Here is an 18,795-nt window from a genome sequence, read left to right as displayed (position 1 = left end):
TAAGGATGTATTTACGGATATATATTTTAAAATATATGCTGAAGTGGACCATTCACCTGATTTTGCATTTATAAGGTGATGTATTTCTGATGGAAAGCATATTCTTGGAAAAAAAAAAATAGGGAAAAAAAATTGACAGGGTTAATGAAGGGCACCTGCTTTCCAAACTTTCAGTGATGTAAAATAAATAGATTTGCCAATTAATTCTCTACTTATTTCATATGGAGACCAAATATAATACACTAACAAAATTGTAAATGTTTTGGGTCTTTAAATACAACTTTCCTCCACCAGGGTGCAGCATTGATTCAGGTTTTTACAAACGCAGATAGATAGTGTCTTGGAATGATTACAGTGACTTTGTTCTGTGATAACATCACACAGCAGTAAATACTCAACAACTTCCTAACAATAACCTTTTTCAGGTGAACATTTGAGGAAATGTAAAAACACACCTCAATATAAATTCTTGGAGTATAACTATAACCCCAGGAAAATCTATAATGGGATAATGGATTCAAATGTCATTACTTGGCAAACCTTAAAGCAGTAGATGTTAATGACAAAGGAAGACCTGATTCATTTCTAATCCAAAAGTAGTTCTTCATAAAGACCATAGCATAAGCAACCTGTGCTTGAAGGTTGAGGTGACTTCACAGATTAACAGGACACAATGAGACATAGTTACATCTTATGAATCAATGTAGCAGCAAATAAACCATGTCTGGACCACCTGAGGCACAAGAGCTTATTGGATGTTCAGGTCAAAGGCTAGACTTGATACAGCAATAATGAGCGTCTATCGGTGGTCTTCCTCTTGTACAATATGACAACCTGGATGATGGTATACTATGAGTCTATTTTCCAACACACACACACACATACATATATATATATATATATATATATATATATATATATATATATATATATATAGGCATTCTAACATTCAAAACAATGAGTGAAATAATTTACAACGTTATAAAGTTTAGTTTAATTGTGATAGCGAAATGAACATGATTTCCATGTTTAAAAATTATGTTCATATATTGAGAAATTACAAATGATGCAACCCAGTTCATTTATTAAATCTAAACATCATTTTTTATATATATATAAAACTGGTGTCTCCTTTCATAGTGTGGCATTATACCATTTTAATGTTCACCCTTAATCGCTTCAGTTCAGGGACAGGAGAGGCGTAGAGGTTAAAAAAAAAAAAAATCTGTTGGTCTATTGTCTATTGCCTCATGTGTGTCCTCCATCAAACACTGGCTGTCTGAATCAGCCCCTCATATACAATGGATCCTCTATCTTTTCTTTCCATCGTTTCTCCCTTGGACAATATTTACCTCAAGAGGCAACAAATATGTTTTTTTTTTCTGCTCAACTGAAAAGCAGCCTGTGGTTTAGTGAAAGAGACCTTATCTCTCGCTCCTATTTCCCCCCAGTGAGTTTTTCAATTAGGTAATTACAGCCATGTGAAAGGAGACTGGGCAGAAACCCCGCTGCTTTGTGGGAGCACCTGTCCCAGACGCCAATTACCTGGCACGTGAACCATCTCCATTGTGTGGCCGCTCGGAGGGGTCCAAGTCTGCAGGAAGTGCAAACCCAGCCAATTCTGCATCTAATCAATGGGCAAGCGGTGTCTGGGAAACAGGTACAGAGAAAGAGAAATGAATGAGCAGGATGCTTTTCTCACTTGCTTATGCAAGTATTTTGCTTATGTATTTAGATTGGAAGGCAGAGTCACTGTGAAGCTTGGAAACACATTTCATGACTGACATCAACATTGTGCTATGAATTTAGCAATTTATTTTCTATGGGCTAAACATTTTTTTTTTTTAAATAAATGTTAAATAAATATTAAAATATATGTTAAATAAAAAATGTTTAATGAAATTAACCTCTCCCCATTACTGTTACTATTATTAATATTGTAAAATATTATTCAGTACTAATTTAATTCTAAATCAGTGTCTTCAACCTTTTTGACAGCAATATGTAAAAGATCCATAGCCCTAGTTAAATAAAGAGGAATATTATTGTTGTTTTTAAAATAAGCAAAATTCGTAGAACTTTTAGAACTTATTTTAGAACTTATCTTGTAAATACATATATAAATATTCTCTATAAAAATATCAATGGAGTTTTTATTAATTAACATGACTTTAACAAGTCTATGTTCATTTATTCATTTCTATATTTCTAAATAAATCACATTTTTTTAAGTTAGTCTATGATTGTTCTAATGATTGTTTCCTCTTATTTTAAATCATTCTAGGTCATCCTGAGGTGTGAAGCCCTTTTAAAAGTTTCCAGTGGCCCCTTGGTTGAGAACTAAAATATCAAATTTCTGATGTGCCAAAGTGTTAATGTGAATGGAAACACGATCAAATAAAAGACAAGACCAATCAATCGGCATCTCTTACAGTGGAAAACAACCTTAAACAAACTATAAGATACAAGAAATATGATTAAGTGGTTTGAATGTCAGTATGTCAGTATTCATCACCCTGCTACTGAATTAATGTATGTGCTTATAGTGACCTGAATAAAGATCTTCTCTCTTACTGTATTTGGAGCAAGAGACGCCTTCTGTCTCCCAAGTGAGCCAATTTACGTTGGAGTCCACTTCATTGTGTGCCGCATCGATTCTGTCTGAACTCTTTTTCCTGATAAAGAAAGCCAATGAGCTGAATGCAGATGTCTGCGGGGTGAGATGGCAAGGAAATCTCATTCAGGAAATGAAAGCAAAACTCAACCTGTGGGCTTCAAAGTGGCAAAACATGTCAGTCAGTTCAAAGCATTTTTTAGGTGGATGTCAATGAAGAGAACCATGTGTGATTACAGTCTGCAAACCCACCATCATGTATACACTAATGAAAATAATTTATTTTTTGGAAGAAAAAAAAGAGGACCATTCCTTTAGGATATAGTCATGGGTGCTGTGGCTGGTACCTGAGCAGAGGAAAATAACAAGGACATCTTCAGGGAGACTGATGCACTTTGATCCAAGTTAGAGCTGAGAGACACTAGGTCTGACAGATTATATAACTTTCGCTTTTGTGGCTTAGTTCGTGACTGACTGCATTTTGGGGCTGGGAGAATGGAAGCAGAAAAGGGAGGAAAATCCTAATCAAGATTAGAAGTCAAATAATTCCAACTAAACATGTAAATGGGTAATGAACGGATACAAATTTGTGATGTTTACGTCCAAATCAAAAAGGATATTTTGGGGGGTATTTTTGATTTACATTGAGTATAATATTCTCCGAAAAATGGTACACAAGGGACAGTACCCTTTCAGAAGTACATTTTTGTACATTTACCCCTAAAGGATGCATGTTGATACCGATATGTCTCTGAAATGCATATTAGTACCTTGTTGTTGTGTGTTGTCAACACTGTAAAAATGAATATGCTATCTAAGCAATACAATTGTGGCAACAGATTACAAGCAATATCATTAATTAAATTTAACAAATTAGAATTCATCAAACTAGTTCCTTAAAAGTTAACCAGTAATGAGTAAAAGTTAACCAATCAAATGATTGTAAAAAAATTATGTTAAAACATAATCAACACAGTCAGATAACCTTTTCTATTTGTTCATCTGACTGTTATAACTCAGGTATATCAGTCAAACAAAACTTAAAATGAATGAATTAAGGGCCAACTAAAACAAACACTGATCACCATAATGGTGACTTACAATTATGGTTTTCTCCTTCAGTGATTCGGCTTGTTAACATCAGGTGTCTTCAATATTGGCAATATAAAATTCTTCAGTTCTTCATTCATCTTTGAAGTCTATCTGTTATTCAGGTATTTTTGTTTATTTTTTGGTGTAAATTTTACTCATTTTAAATGGTTAACTTTTAAGGTATGAATTATTACTCCGTTCTAATTTGTTAAATTTAATTAATAATATTGCTTGCAATCTGTTGTCACAATTTTATTGATTAGAAATAGCGTATTCATTTTTACAGTGAAAGTGACAGCTGGTTGTATCATTTTTGTAAAGCATGTCACACCGTCCCTATCACTTTCCCAAACATTAAACTACCAAATGGTTTTCAAACCATTAAACCTTGAATGCACTTTGGTAAAAGCAACATCATTTAAACTTGGTAAAGCGAATGGTGTCATGAACACAAAGTCTAATCATGTCTGATTTCAGCTGTGGATCCACGTGAGCGATGGGGAGGTTACGAAAGTGCTGTGCTTGCCAAAACGGTGAGCATTTGTGTGATTCATAGGATCATTAAAAAAAAAAAAAGAAATAACACTGCAAAATGTACACATGCTCGCAGAGACTCGGACCCTTTCCATCTTCACGTTAGGCAAAGGTAATTAAACTGTCACGTTTGCATTGCAAAAGATGCAGGAGTCACCACATTCCCCTAACGTCGAGGAATATCTGTCACTTGTGGATGACTTCGAAACGGTCCATTACCTTATCTGAACCTTAGATTTGTGCGAACACCCGTGTCAATAAAGCCCTCCTCCACATCGCCTCTGATGTTGTCTCAAAATGAACATCTCCAATTAGACACAAGCAATCATTCATTTGATGGCTTACCGTTTACGTTCATTGTCGCAATATGTGTGAACGTGTGGTACGATAATTCATTGTACCTTGAGGGAAATCTAACTCTTAATCACGGCATGAGAATAATTACGCCTCCTTTGTGTTTATGCTGATAACTCATCATAATTTGGCACTGACAACTACAGCTTCATCAAATTTTAGACAAGACAGATTAAAAATAGATAAAACCACAACCTGAATCATAAAAAAAAGGTAGACACAAAGAATTATAAATTGTCATTCAAAACGCTTGAGTTAGCAGTTAGCGCTAGCTTAGCTTTGTATTTAGATCTTTGTTTCCTCAATGCGATTGACTCAAGCACACAAACAATATGAGACATCAGACTTTGAGGGGCTTTCTGTGTTTATTTGTGCCGGGATACGGATTCTGAAAGGCCTGTGTAGGTCTTTGTTTCCGTACTACGCGCTACTACGCCGTCTCCCCACTCATTAAATTACACATGAATAGGAAACAATTGAGCCATAATTGATAGGCCTCTCTGTTCATTCTCCTCACAGACACTCTTTATCAGCCACGTAGTGACAAAAATCACAAAGGCTGTCTTCTCCGTCACCTTTTCAGTTCATCCTGACGTGGACTGGTACCATTGTTCTGGCCTGGGCCTGATAAGGCACTGATAATGTTAACCGGTTTTCACATTTGCAGAAAAGAGGGCAAAATAAAAGACCCAAGACAGCCAGCGAATTAGCGACTTTGATGAATCGTCGGTTTGAACGCGAGAGATTAGCATACTGATTGGACTGATTATTTGTAATTGCGGTTGGAAGTGAAAGCGGGCCGCTGCGGATCGTGCTGGTTTCTGTTCCAACCAGTTGAAATCATGGGCTTTGTAATGATGTTGAATTAATCTTTCTTATCCTCTTTGCCGGGTTCATATTATTGCAAACCAGGGTTTTGTTTGAAAAATTGAATTGTGAAACGGCAACGGCAATTTTTTTTTTTTTTTTTTTTTTTGAGTACACACTTCACAGGCTTCTGCGAGGTGGACACATGGCAGAGTCTTAAGAGGCGGACGAGATGCACGATAGGGGAAATCTACATGAGTTTGTGCAAGTGCTTTCGCGTGAGGTAGAGCAAGTGCCCTTCAAAGCCATCTGTTAGCATTTGCAGAAGCTAATTAATTTGTCCTTCACTGGATGTGTCGGTACAGCCAGGAGAATACCGATCCTGACAGATGCTGAACACTAGACAGTCCTGACGCTCGGGAGATTCTATGTACCGTCTAGAGGATATCGAGACACAGAGCAAGATTAATCAATCATGATAGTGCATGAAGTTGTTTTGACGAAAGAGACTGGGTTCATTTGCATAATATTACATTTCTTACGCAGCTGACTAATAGCAATCATTTCTTTGAGTTCAAGATGATTGATGTTTGGTATTGATGACCCCATCATCTCAGATACCACTAGAAAATCTGGCCAAGAACATTATCATATATTACTTTCCATAAACAATCTCTGGTACTAGGCACAAAGCCATTGCTTCACAAAACCCATTTATAGACCCTTTCCATCTCCAGTACTTCAAAAAGACCACGGCAGATAACACTTGAGACAATGGAAAGAGGAAAAATAATGTGCCGTTCAAAACTGCAAGTGTTGGAAGAGTAAAAAGTACACTCAGGTCTAGCTCAGTGGAGTCAAAGTAGAAGTCTGTTTTGGTGGAATATCATCACATTCAGAATAAGAAACATGCGGTTCACAGGACCCCTGCAAGTCTCTTCCCAATATTTATGCAAACGCACACATACATACGCTAGTTCTCCATCTAGGTCTTGCTATATTTGCCTGGTTTTGCTTTCCACAGCACTTTTTCCTGAATAATTACTCAAGCAATACTCTCAGCAAGCTCACTGGTTCTTAGAAAGAAACACTCAGTGTATTGAGGTCAAAGAAAGCCTGGAGATTAGATCTATGCAGATGAATGATTACATGAAACGAGACTTACACAAATGGATAAAAAGTGTGGAAGAATTCATGGACTTTCAATATATCCCCGGGCCTGAAATTGTTTTGAGTGAACAGCTGTTTTCAAAAGGCATTTACTCTAATGAACGGCACATCATCATTATTGCAGTGCACTACAGGCTGTTGTTGCATAGGCATTTAAAGTGAGAAAAAAAAAAAACCTTTTCTAATTTACTCTAATAGGAAGTAAAAATGTTGAATACAATAACAGTCTACGCCTCAACCATTAGTTCAACCAGTTTAAAAAGGCACCTTCTTTTATTTCTGACAGCCTGTGGTCATGAAACATAAAATGATTATGATGTTAAACAATCTCTGCTTTCATGCTTTTAATGCATTATCTAATAATAAAATGAGCAACGGAATAGTCATCGTCTTGCCTTAAGCCAGTAATGAACCAACGTCTTGCTGGAACAAAATGCAGGTATCAATTATGAGGCTCATTTACCAGTATGACTAGCATTATCAGATTCTCATTTGAAAAGGAACAAACTATACGGCACATAGAAACACAGTCATTCTATAAGCTAGAAGAAGAGATGAACAGTTTATAAAAGACAGGTTGTCAAATGGTAGGGGATAGCATGATCCACTAAAACAACCATGAAAACTTACCTATATCCAAACTATATGTATGATGGAAGGTCTTCCACCCCTCAAACACATTTGTTTTTAGTCCCATGATGGAGCAGGTGGCCACTATATGGGGCAAAACACACACATGAGTCTTAGTGTGCGCCAAATCCTTCTCTTTTCACTGGGTTTTGCTTCTTTTTTTAAAAATCAAATGAAGCTTAGCCTTTTCTCAGAACCTTTTGCAGCCATTTTTTTGCAATTATAACCAGCAAGGTCAAGTACCACATGTGTAGCTTATCACATGAGCTTTGGCTATTAATAGAGCATTCTGGGAAATGAAGTGTTCTTCCATTATGGCCCATAAAATAAAAGGTTATTTAGTAAAAATAAAGAAATACATATATAAATTACAAAAATATGAACATTTATTCATATTCAAATCATCACATGTGTCTGGAAATACCCCATGTGTGTATGATAACATTATTCACAGCATGACAGCATTAAAAAGTGTAACTTAAATGTATACCTCGGATCTTTAGTGTTAGAACTCTAAGTTGATTCTGCATGTTTGTGATAAATTCGATTTAATTGGAATTTAAAAGGCATTGTTGGTTCAATAAATCCTGTTTAAGTTTTAGTATGTGATGGGACCCTCTCGACTGCCCATTAGTTTGCATCTCATGGAGCCTCTTTTATTTTTTTCAATTAAAATAAAAGCTTTTCCAAAGCATACATGCACTGATCTCATCTTCACTACTAACACAAGTTACTCAAGAACACTCCACTTAGCACAACAGTCTGGAGCCGAAGTAATGTGGCGCCAAAGTATGTTCAATACATTGGATCCAATGCAACAAGTCTCATTTGCAGGCCTGCTTGCATCGACTCTCTTTTGGTTATGAATCCAATCACAAACAGAACTTTCATTGAGTTTAATTAGCCGAATCAATATCTCTATGTAGGACTGTTCATCTTTCTGTCAGGTAATCTGATTAGTCGGCACATAGAGCGGCTGGGCGTTTACTTATACACTCACATCCTTTTCTCAAATGAATCTTTTATTGATCATAGACGTGCATGTCTGACTCGTGCATTATGCATCCTGCAGTTTGTGCACTTTTGGAGTGATTTAACATTGCATTTATTGTAGGAAAAAAGTGCCATATTTCAATTAAATTCCTTCTAGTTCAGAAGCAACTATAAGGGTTAATATTTTCGGTGCTCTGCTAAAATGTTGATTGCATATCAAACAATGAGATAAAATAAGTCAATAACCTGCCACAATGTGAAATATCAAACATCAGTCTCCATTCAGCAATAAAAGTCTGGCTACCACACTTCTGTTTCCTGTAAAGTCTGAATCAGCCAGTTCAATCTTCTTGAGTGGATCTCTTAATTTATTTTCATTCGCTCTTCATTTTTTTCATGGCTTCAAAGGGATTTCAAAAGGATTTCTATGTGAGGGGCGCCATCTGCGCTCCTCAGTCGGAACAGGAGTGGGCAGTCAGACCTCACACCTCCATAAAGTTTTTCACAGAGAGAGAAAAAAAGTGGAAGACCAGGCATTTTATGTTTATAAAATGAGTCTCACTTACTGCACCAAAAACACTTTGAAGAAAGGAAACACCATATGGCTGATTGGCACATGCCATTTCATGCTTATTAGATCCAGCACTCAGAATATTGGGGAGCGAAGCTGCACAACAATGTGCACCGCAATAGAGAGTGCAATCATTTTAAAAGTAAAAACTAGAATAAATCAGCCCTATTTTTTAAATCAATATCAAAATTTTATGTTTAAATTTAAATAAAAGAAAGTACATTTTCACATACTTTTTTTTTTTAATGGCTGCGTCCGAAAGCTTCAAAATGCTGCCTTCCGAGGATGCATTCCAAGGTAGGAAGGTGTTACGGCATGTCTGAATCCAATGTTAGTCCTTCCTGTCTCTTGAGGTCTCTTCATATGATCGATTTTTTGAAGGTAGCATAGATGTATCATCCGCTGCCTTTCATATCCCACAAGTGCTTTCCATTCTATGACAGTTGAGCTAAAACATAAAGATGGCATCTGAAAATTGCGGTTGGTGGTCAGTTTGTATGTAATTATATCAACGTTTTCCCACTTTTGATTTAATTTCAAGCGAGATATTACCACTGTTGTCATTAAATATTTGCTTAGTCCTTAACGTTATTTTCACGTATATCCGAAGTCTTTTGCATCCAAACGCCTTTAAAGTCATTGCAAGGCAACAAGTCAGCTGTCAAAATGGTGTTTATATGGAGTACAGCATGTCCTACCACAGGACATGCATTCATCTGCAGTAACGAAATACCTGGTTGTGTGTTTTTATCACATTTGAGTTCATAAAAAGACCCGAAAAGTCCATTAAGGCTCATTTCATTAAATTGAAAACAAATAATGTCTGTGTTTGTAGGATAAGCAAAAGAAAGAAACATGTTCTCTGTGTTGCCATCCGCTCTCTCTGGGGTTTTGAGCAAATCTTTGAAGAGTATTTTTAAGTCCTGGCGAGCTACAATAGAGTCAGACAACAATGAGAGGATCTATGAGGCGTGCCAAGAAAACCTCTCACCTGAGCTGGATCAATACAGCTAAACTGAGCAGCGTTTTAAGAGAAGAAAGCTGAGCATCTTCAGTAAAGGAAGGGAGAAATGATCTTTTGTCATAAAACATTACTGTTTCCTTTCTGAACCAACGTCCATCCAACTGCTACATTTCTGCAAAACACGACCCGTTCTCAACAAAAGAACAATAATGATGCAGCGGCATTGATCCAGAATACCAAAATCACATTGGTTAACGCATCAATATCAGTGTGTTACTACTCCAGAGTACCAGCTTGAAATGGCATATGAAATGCAACAAAATCGAGGTAAGAATACGAGGTAAGAGAATAAAAAGAAGACAAAATGAGACTGATAAGTGTTTGTGTGTGTGTGTGAGAGAGAGAGAGATGCTGGCATGTTGTCAGCTCAGCTAATTATTACTGTGCTGGTCCTCCTGTGTGCTCACGTTTTTGACTGCCAAAACTTGCTGTGCTAAAATCCTCACCTTAACAAACCAATGAGAGCTGAGGGGCTGAGAGGGGGTTGATTGCACCTGCTGAGATCTGAGCGTGGAGGCTGAATGGATTTTCAATGGGCCTTGCACTACATGCAAAGTCATATTGAATGCTGCTGCATTGCAACTGGCATAAAATTAAACTTTCCTCTGTGTCACTGGACATGCAGTCACTCTCCTTCATGTTGCTAAAATCCCCAACGAATAGCTTCAGGTCATTTTTCAGCTGCCTACGTTTTAGGACCCTTTAAGTGTGACATGAAGTCACCAAACCTCCCAAGATCTACAACTGTCCTCGTCTTCTGTCTGTACAAATAATATCTTCTTGCCTGCAGAAAATTATTCCTTTTGTTCTCAGTGTTTTCCTGAATGTGAAACGTGAATCCATAATGCCACATGGAGGATTAGAGTCGCTGTCGTGTTCAGGAAGAGCACTGCCTTAGTTTCAGGTTGACTCCATCTCCATGCACAAACAGATGCTTACTGTGGGATTAACAACCGTTGTTCAATGAATCTCAACATGGGCACTGATGTCTCACAGTGTAAGCCTTCAGTTATGCCAGACAATGTTTTTGTCTGTTTCAGAACAGAAGACTCACAGTGAGATGCACAAGAAAACAGTTGTTGTCCAGATTGAATCATGAAACATTATTGTAGTAACATTGTAGTATTATTTTAGTTGTCTGTTTGACCTAAAATCAGCTTTTCACCTCTTATTTCTAACAAACTCTTACTCGGTTTTCTGTGTTTGGCAGCTTGTTAAGAAATGCCGAAAAATGTGCATTTTTATAGCCTTTGTGTCATAACCAAAGTCAGATGGCCATATAGAAAAGACACACTAATTCTCCTCCTACCCAGTCAACTCTCTGTTCTTTTGTCTGTTCATCTGCCCTCGTTTTTTTGGATTCAGCCCATTATTTCTGTCATGCTCTCTCATGTCTCTGCTTTCCCAACGGGCTTAGAGAGCTCTGAGAGCTGGAGCTTCAAAAAGCATGCAAAAGGAGGTTGCAGAGGGGTGAAAAAACTATCAAATACTGCTGAGTTCAGCTCAAATACACCAAAAAGCTAAGAGGAAAGTGACACTATACACACCAGAAAATCAGACAGTATCAGGAGAGAAGTTAGGTAGGCCTACACTGTGTATTCGGTCTGTCTAGACTCAACAATTCATGTTCTGAAACATGCACACTCAAATTGTTCCCAAACTGTATGCCATTTTGTTTTTTTTACACTTTTTAACACTTTTTTCAAACAATATCTACATAAAAATATTTATTATATGGATCCCTTAAATACTTGATTCTGATTGGTCAGTCACTTAGTCATTCAGTTCATTATTTAATATTTGCCAACATTCTCTGTTGTCCGCATATACACCCCTGTTCCCCCGACGGGTATGCAAGTATAAATGATGACAGAATTTTTCAGCTTTTGGTGCACTATTAAAGTATAGAATAGCTCTTCTGCTAGGTGAAGTGTGAACATCACAGAAACTGACAGCAGTACTCTCCATTATTTCTTGTAGTAAAGTAGAGAGAGAGAGAGAGAGAGAGAGAGGAGGAAAAAAAGGACTTGCTTTGATATCCCTTCTCCCGTTTCACAAGTCTCGCCTCAGTCGGACATAATGAGCATTTATGAATAAATAAATGTGAAAGAGAACCATAACGAGGTAAACGTCTGGCACACATACATAATACAGCATTCTTTCACCATATTCAGTCTGAGAGAATATCTTTCCACGACAGGGCCATAACGCAAGATGAGAGCAATTTCTGTTGCTGGTAATTAGGAAAACGTCATAAAAGTGACAGATCAGCTTATAGGTGGAAGTTTGAAAACATCAAGATGGGAAGGGAATTTAATGATTAGACAACTACAAATGGAGATGATTCAAGATGAGAAGATGGATCCACACACCTCTACATGCTGAAATATTCAAGAGCTCCTGTGTCATGAATTGTGTTGCCACCCGAGTAACACAAAAGAACTGCATCACACAGGTGGTTGTGGAGACATTTTTACAATTAATATTGTAATTTTTTAGGAGACTCAATGTTATCAGTTCTAGTGACTCAATGCAGCTTAGATTTTTGGCACCCGTTCATTAAATTTACGGTTGTGTTATCACTTTGAAACAGAGACAGACAGGTATTTACATGCAGCACACATTCATACCAAAGATGAAAAACATTAGACTTCAAAAAGCCTCTAACCTCCCTCACACACAAACCATCCTATGACAGCCTCAGACAGCTTTCATCCATTCAAAACAGTCTCCGTAAAAATAATCTACACATATTACCAACTTAATATCAATTGATCCTTAATGTATTAATTTTTAGAGCGTTTGTTGTCATACAACAAAATGAGTCATTTGTCTTGTCTAAATATCCTTAAAACAATATCCTTGAGGAGCTAAATTGCACAGGACTTGTTTTCAGAGAGTATATTTGCCACAACTGGAAAATAAAGTCAATTAAACATAAATGTAACATCGTTTTGTGAGGTTTATGCCAAAAATAAGACTGAAAAATTTGCTAATTATGTATAAGTAAATTTCATAATATCTTATTAAATCTTTGTTTTTGTTAAAAAAAATTCTGAAAATTCTAAAATTCTATTTTATATTCATATTTAATATTTAAAATCAAACAGATCTGATTTTAATGCTACTGTCTGAGAGGATGTCAGTTTAACAATGACAGGGGTGGTATTTGGGAGAGATGTGAACCGGACAAATGCCAATTTTGTCTGACTCAAATGATATAATCACAGTTTATCTCAGAAATGCGGTTCTTGATCTTGAGCTTAATTAGGTCAATCCGTCAATCAAGAAAAAGTAATCAAAGCCGAAAGATACAAATTTGTATGCGGAACAAAAATAGAAAATCTGGAAACCATTATTTGACAAGAAAGGATAACAAAAATGTTTAACTTATATAACAATAATTTATTATCGTTTGTCACCCCATGTAGCACACCTAGAACACGTAGACCTGGCTACAAAGATGTCTTACACATCAAAAAAAGACTAAAAACATGACAGCAAGATTACTGAGGGTGTCTCTTCACAAACTGGTAGAAAAGTGAGCCTCCATACAAGGCACAATGAGAGTGGTAGAAACTCCATGTTTAGCGCTTGACTGAGATACAGACTGGGTCATTTGGCATTATAAGATGGAATAAAATAACGTATTAGACTCAAAAATATAAATAATGTTCATACAGAGCAGTACAAAAATTGTACGTATTGTATACAATACCATTAAAATGGTAGCATCGTGTGGTATGTCAAACAACTCTTGTAAACCCATTAAGCGGCAAAGAAGACCTTTACCCACGAAGATCTTGTTCAGAACAGTTATAGATATTTACATTTCAGATTTAAAAGATGTAATGGCAGCAAAAGCCGAAATTCAAGTACTGTATTTTATATCGCATGAAAACTTGCCATTTATAAAATACAAATGCATGAAAACACTACATTAAATGACGATGTAGTGTGTAAAATCCTATTAAAACCATTTTATACATTCTAGTATGAAAACACAGCGAGGTCTGTAACGGTAGTGTCAACATGTCAGTGTATCAAAAGAGTTTTTGAACATTCACATTTCTTGAAGTCTTGAGTTCAGTTGAAATGAGTTTTCACAAAACATGAAAAATATCAGCATCTTCACCTTTATAAAATGGCTACTTGGAATGAGGCAAGTACATAGGGTCTCTTCACTAAACTGTGGTGACTGAAAGGAAGGCGTTGTGAACTTTGGTGCCCTCGGGTGCTCGTGCTCCATGGCTCATGAGCTCTTGAATGGTCATCCAATTGTCAAGGATCTTCTTGTTTCGTTTCTTCAGCATCTTCTTATGGCTGAGCTCCAGGATGCTGACCTCCCCACTTGCCGTCCCCATGGTCTCCCTGAGGCACTCAAGCCGGCTCCTCTGCATGAATTCCCTCCTGCGTCGCTGTTCTCTCGCACGTGCTAACTGCTGCTTGCGTTCTTCCTTACTCCAGTACCGCCCCATCTTAAGCTCGCTGACTGCGTCGTCATCAGTAGTCATCCCACCGCTCCGCTCCTCCCGGATCCGTAAGGCTCGTTCGCGCAGGATACGGTCTCGCGTGGGCCGACGTGCCACATACCTCGTTCCGTCTGCTCGCACTTTAACCTTCCATTCGATCCGGCCAGGTTGTGAGGGTCCAGGCCGTCCACGGAGGCTGAGGAGGCTAAGCTGGCTCTGGGAGTATTCCAGAGAGGAAGAGGAATGTTGTTGTAGGAGCTGTAGGTAACTCTGGTAATGGCGTGTGCTGGGAGGCTGGGTTGTTGTGGGGTTGCTGTGATAGGGAGAATGGTAGTGCCTAGCGCTTGCAACCCTATTACGGTTTCTTTCTTTCTCGCAGCGCTCGTCATCAGCAGGAAGCGCTGGGTCTGACTCCGAGGGGTTACTGGGGCTTTGTTCCAAGCTGCTGGAGAAGGCCTGGCTGGGTCCTTGTGAACCGGGACTGGTGATGGGGGTCTGTAAGGGTGGTGTGGAGCTGGTGTATGTATGGCCACGACTGTAAGACGGGCTACTTTGCCTGGGTAAAGACAAGATGGGACTGTTGTAGGGACTCTGCAGGTGTTGGGTACTCCGCAAGTTCCTCTGATTGGTCAGGTGGACTCGACGCTGTAGCGAGTGGTCGGGTGATCCTTCTGTTCCCAGTGGAGTTGAGCGGGAACTTTCGGCTGTATTGTAGGCACTAGAGCTGTCTTTATCTCTGAGCTTCTCACTTTGGAGTCTCTCGGGATACTCGTTAATGTCTGCAAGCTTGCCACGGCGCAGTCGACTTTCCTTATCTGTTCGGGGCGAGTCATGCTTGCTTCGGCGCAACTGGTGGGCTTGCATGATACTCTGGCACTCAAGTTCAATGCTGCGCAGCTCTTCGTTGAGCATGTGCAGCTCCCGTGTCACTCCACTCTGTTCTGTCAGGCTGCACTCGATGGTACTACTTCGCCTGTAGACCAACCCGCATTCTCCACCATTACTGATCTGGCACTTTAGCTCCAAGAGTTGCTGGAAATGGTCACATTCCACCCCATTCTCGCTCAGCCTGCCCTCCTGACCCTTCTCCTGCCTGGCTAAGCTAACGGTGTCCATAGGAACCATATGTGAGCCCGCTTCCCACCTGTCTCGAAGTTGTTTTTGAGTCTGTGTTTGGGGATGAGAGAGAAATTCATATTCAGAACTCTCCTCAAAGCTGCATTTCACACCACTGTCCTTCTCCAGAATGGAAGAGGAACATGTCGCTGTGTCTGTACTTGCGGAGGCTTCCTCACGTCTTTTTGACTGCAAAACACGAACAGATACAACCCTTTAATGCCTGTCAGAACATAAAGACTTGCAAAGGAACTTTTGGCAAGTATGGTCACACTTACCCACTTTCCGTCCTTTTTCTGTTCTTCTAAAATCTCCATCTTCAGCTCCTCTAGAAAATCATGATGGTCCTCATCAAGCCAGCTTCCATCCATCTAAGAGAGACAAGCCCAACAGGGTTAACCAGTTCTGGATTAACCATTTGGCTGGTTACCATGACTCAGTTAGTGTAATCCAGCCCGTTCTCATCCCAAGGCGTCATATACTGACACTTTTGACAATTCGTCTACATCCAACGCACATGGCAGCCTTTAGCGTCAATATGAGTCGCAGATATAAATGGGCCAGAAGGCGCCTCCTAGTGGTGTAACCCTAAACCTACCCCAGAACTAATCCCACCATGACCGAACAAAGCTCTGTGCGTGTTATATTGACGCTAAAGGTTGCCATGTGCGATGAATTTAGGCAAAAGGATGAGAATGCACTGTGTAATGCTATGGTACACTATTTGGCTGCAAAACACATCTTTATCCTTTTACAGGAATTCAAAAATAGGTGTGTGATCTGGTGGAAAACAAATATCATATACTTTGGTTACTTCTGACTATTTATGTTTTCTGCCTTTGACATCACAACTGAGTATACTTTAGTCACTACTGAAGGGTTTAACCATCAGCCAATCAACATTTAATGATATAATAATTTACCATGGATTTAGAGAACATGGCATTTATGGCTCGGGCGATTGGCTCAAAATAAATAAATAAATAAAGACACACAAATAAAACTGTGGTTTTAATGTGGGTTAAGATTAGCAACTATGTCCACTAGTCTCACCTGTCCTTCAGGTCTGGTGACAAGTAACACTATGGATCTGGAATTTTCATTTGAAAGGAGAGCAACAGCCTCTTCCCTGTTCTGTACGTCATGACCATTTATCTGGAAGAAACATGGACACAGAGAGACAATTACATACACACAAAGATAATGACAGAGTGTCAGGATTTTCACACCGGAAGCACACTTCATCAGTGACAGAAGTGGAGCAAAATTGCATTTCTTCATACACACCAAAACTAGACCCTCCTCATGAGATAACAACCTTCAGTCAATTATGCATTTACTGGAGGAGAGACTTTGAATCGATTACTAAGACTGTCGACTGGGCTGCAAGAGCCACAAGCATTTATAAAAAGCGTTGTGGTGGTACACGCCCAGACACACAATTAAGCAGCCTCTGACAGGTGCCGTTCATCTTTTCTTCTATAGAGTAATGGCACTGTCAAAAGAAGATAATAGGGGTGGAGAGAGTGAGACAGACGTGCACTGAACCACTGTATTCATCTCCCTCAATGTTACATCCGCAGATGTGCCTTGCGTCCTTTGTATCTTGTTCTTTCTTTATCTTCTTTTGCTCAGAAATTTTTCAAACCTTTAACCCCACTGTCTCTGCTGAATGTCATACCGGCTTGGTCTATACATTCTGCAAAAGCAGATCCAGTTAAAACGGCTATTTGAGAGCAATTTATCATGATGATCCAGTTTATTAAGTGGGTGACTTTGTTTGTTCAAGACTTGTGCAGACACATACACACATATCTACAGAGAAGTCTCAGAGCACAAGTGAAAATCCATTATAAATTATATATATTATATAATGTTATGTTTTAAGTAAGTAAAGAAAAATTCAAAGTGTTTAGCTTTTTAGACCAGTTGTATCTACTAAATAAATTACCAAAAACATCATCTGGATCTATAGGATGGTTGTAAGCATGAATGAGCGTGTGTAACAAGATTAAATGTATCGCACCTGTAAAATTCTGTCTCCCTCTCTGATGCGTCCATCCCTTGCAGCTATGCTGTTGAGTTCAACCTATCAACAGTACAAAACACATGGCATCAATATGCAAATTGTTATAATTCATCTCAACACACCAGCAATAATTTCATGACTTGTCACAAAAAGAATTCATTATTGTAACAGATTAATTTGCATATCTGTACTATAATGAGAAAAAAAAATCTATTCCTTTCAGACTGTTGCAACATAATGCCCCCATATAACATAAGGATTGGAAGTGAATATTGCACAGAATATATAATGGGATGTGGGAATATTTTTCTTTTTCCCTACATATTTATATATTTTTTACAAGGATACTGATTAAAACAACCCTATTTTTAATGCATTATAAGAATGTACATAAGAAGGAGGCTGAAAACATCATTGCTGTACATTATATGCATAAATGCATTTTTAATGACTAATATTAGCATAACTTACTTCCACAGACATGTATTTATAGAATATTTCTCTAGGTTGTTTATAATACATTTTCTGGAGATGATACGAAAACGAGAAGCAGTTCCCTCCTGTTTGATGTCAGGGGCTCCACATTTACATATCTCTGAGCGAGAAATGGTGTAAGAACAGGCAATATCTGTACAACTAGTGGAATTCTCGCTGTTGAAATGCAGTCCCGGTTTTCAGCCTTTGTTTTCCTTTAGGTGTCAAGGTGGTGAGAGTGAAAAAAGTGCCATTTTACACTCCACAGGAGACATGTGATTTCTTACTAATTAAAATCAGTAATTAAAACACTGAAAAAAAGAACTGTCTGTATGCAGTAATTTTCCAAACTTGACTTGATCTCTTCATGCTTGACTGGTAGACTTTCATCTGCGATTTGAACTTTGGAAAACAGGAATATTTTCCATATTAAACACTTTTAATTTCAGTGAAGGAATACAGTGATGTGGAACAATGAGAATGGATCAAACTCAGCTTTTATCTTTTAATTGCTTTTCACAAAATTTAAATTGTTGTTAAAAAAGGGTTTGGTCCGATTAATTTGATTGCCTTTATCAAATTTGAAGCTAAGTGCCACATCTTACAGGTGACTTCAACACAGATCACCAAATTAACATAATAACATTTGTTCTAAAAGCATTATTCGGTTCACTTTCAGTAGATCTTTGTCTGTTAAATTGAACTGCTGCATAAAAGTCTGAAACTAAGCCATTTTTTTTTTTAACTTTTCAACACTTGATCTGTGAAAGATGATTAACCTTCAGAAAATGTTAAACTTCAACGAGATTACCTATTATTGTCCATCTTTGTCCAGTTTTACAACCCAGACACTAATCATTTTGGAAACATGCGTAAATTAAAAAATTTTTTTTTCCATCAATAAACTAAAATAAA

General features: G+C 38.1%; 2 protein-coding genes across 4 annotated transcripts in view; both read right to left on the bottom strand.

Annotated features, from left to right (window-relative positions):
- Positions 1-970: 970 nt before the first annotated feature.
- Positions 971-7,441, bottom strand: LOC120476552 (uncharacterized). Of its 2 annotated transcripts, XM_089127038.1 has the most exons (5): positions 7,202-7,441; positions 2,962-3,101; positions 2,575-2,710; positions 1,546-1,649; positions 971-1,208 (listed from the first exon to the last, which is right to left on the bottom strand). In XM_089127038.1, exons 1-5 carry the CDS (start codon positions 7,266-7,268, stop codon positions 1,185-1,187), a joined length of 471 nt encoding a protein of 156 aa, XP_088983164.1. In that variant the 5' UTR covers positions 7,269-7,441; the 3' UTR covers positions 971-1,184. The 2 variants fall into 2 exon arrangements, 1 of the variants encoding a protein (XP_088983164.1); XR_016149978.1 differs by lacking the exon at positions 2,962-3,101 and having other exon boundaries at positions 971-1,649.
- A 5,732-nt stretch (positions 7,442-13,173) lies between these two features.
- The window catches only part of pdzrn4 (PDZ domain containing ring finger 4), a 36,312-nt gene continuing 30,690 nt past the window's right edge, over positions 13,174-18,795 (bottom strand). For both annotated transcript variants that reach the window (XM_089127057.1, XM_039668664.2), the window contains exons 5-8: positions 17,404-17,466; positions 16,431-16,532; positions 15,656-15,748; positions 13,174-15,566 (exon numbers count right to left, since the gene is read on the bottom strand). In XM_089127057.1, the coding sequence (XP_088983183.1) occupies positions 13,974-15,566; positions 15,656-15,748; positions 16,431-16,532; positions 17,404-17,466 (1,851 nt within the window). In that variant the 3' untranslated portion in view covers positions 13,174-13,973. The remainder of the gene's footprint in view (positions 15,567-15,655; positions 15,749-16,430; positions 16,533-17,403; positions 17,467-18,795) is intronic.

The sequence above is a fragment of the Pimephales promelas genome, chromosome 24 (genome assembly GCF_988280905.1).
Source record: "Pimephales promelas chromosome 24, fPimPro1.hap1.1, whole genome shotgun sequence".
Lineage (NCBI taxonomy): Eukaryota > Metazoa > Chordata > Actinopteri > Cypriniformes > Leuciscidae > Pimephales > Pimephales promelas.
This window is presented reverse-complemented; position numbering and strand designations above follow the sequence as displayed.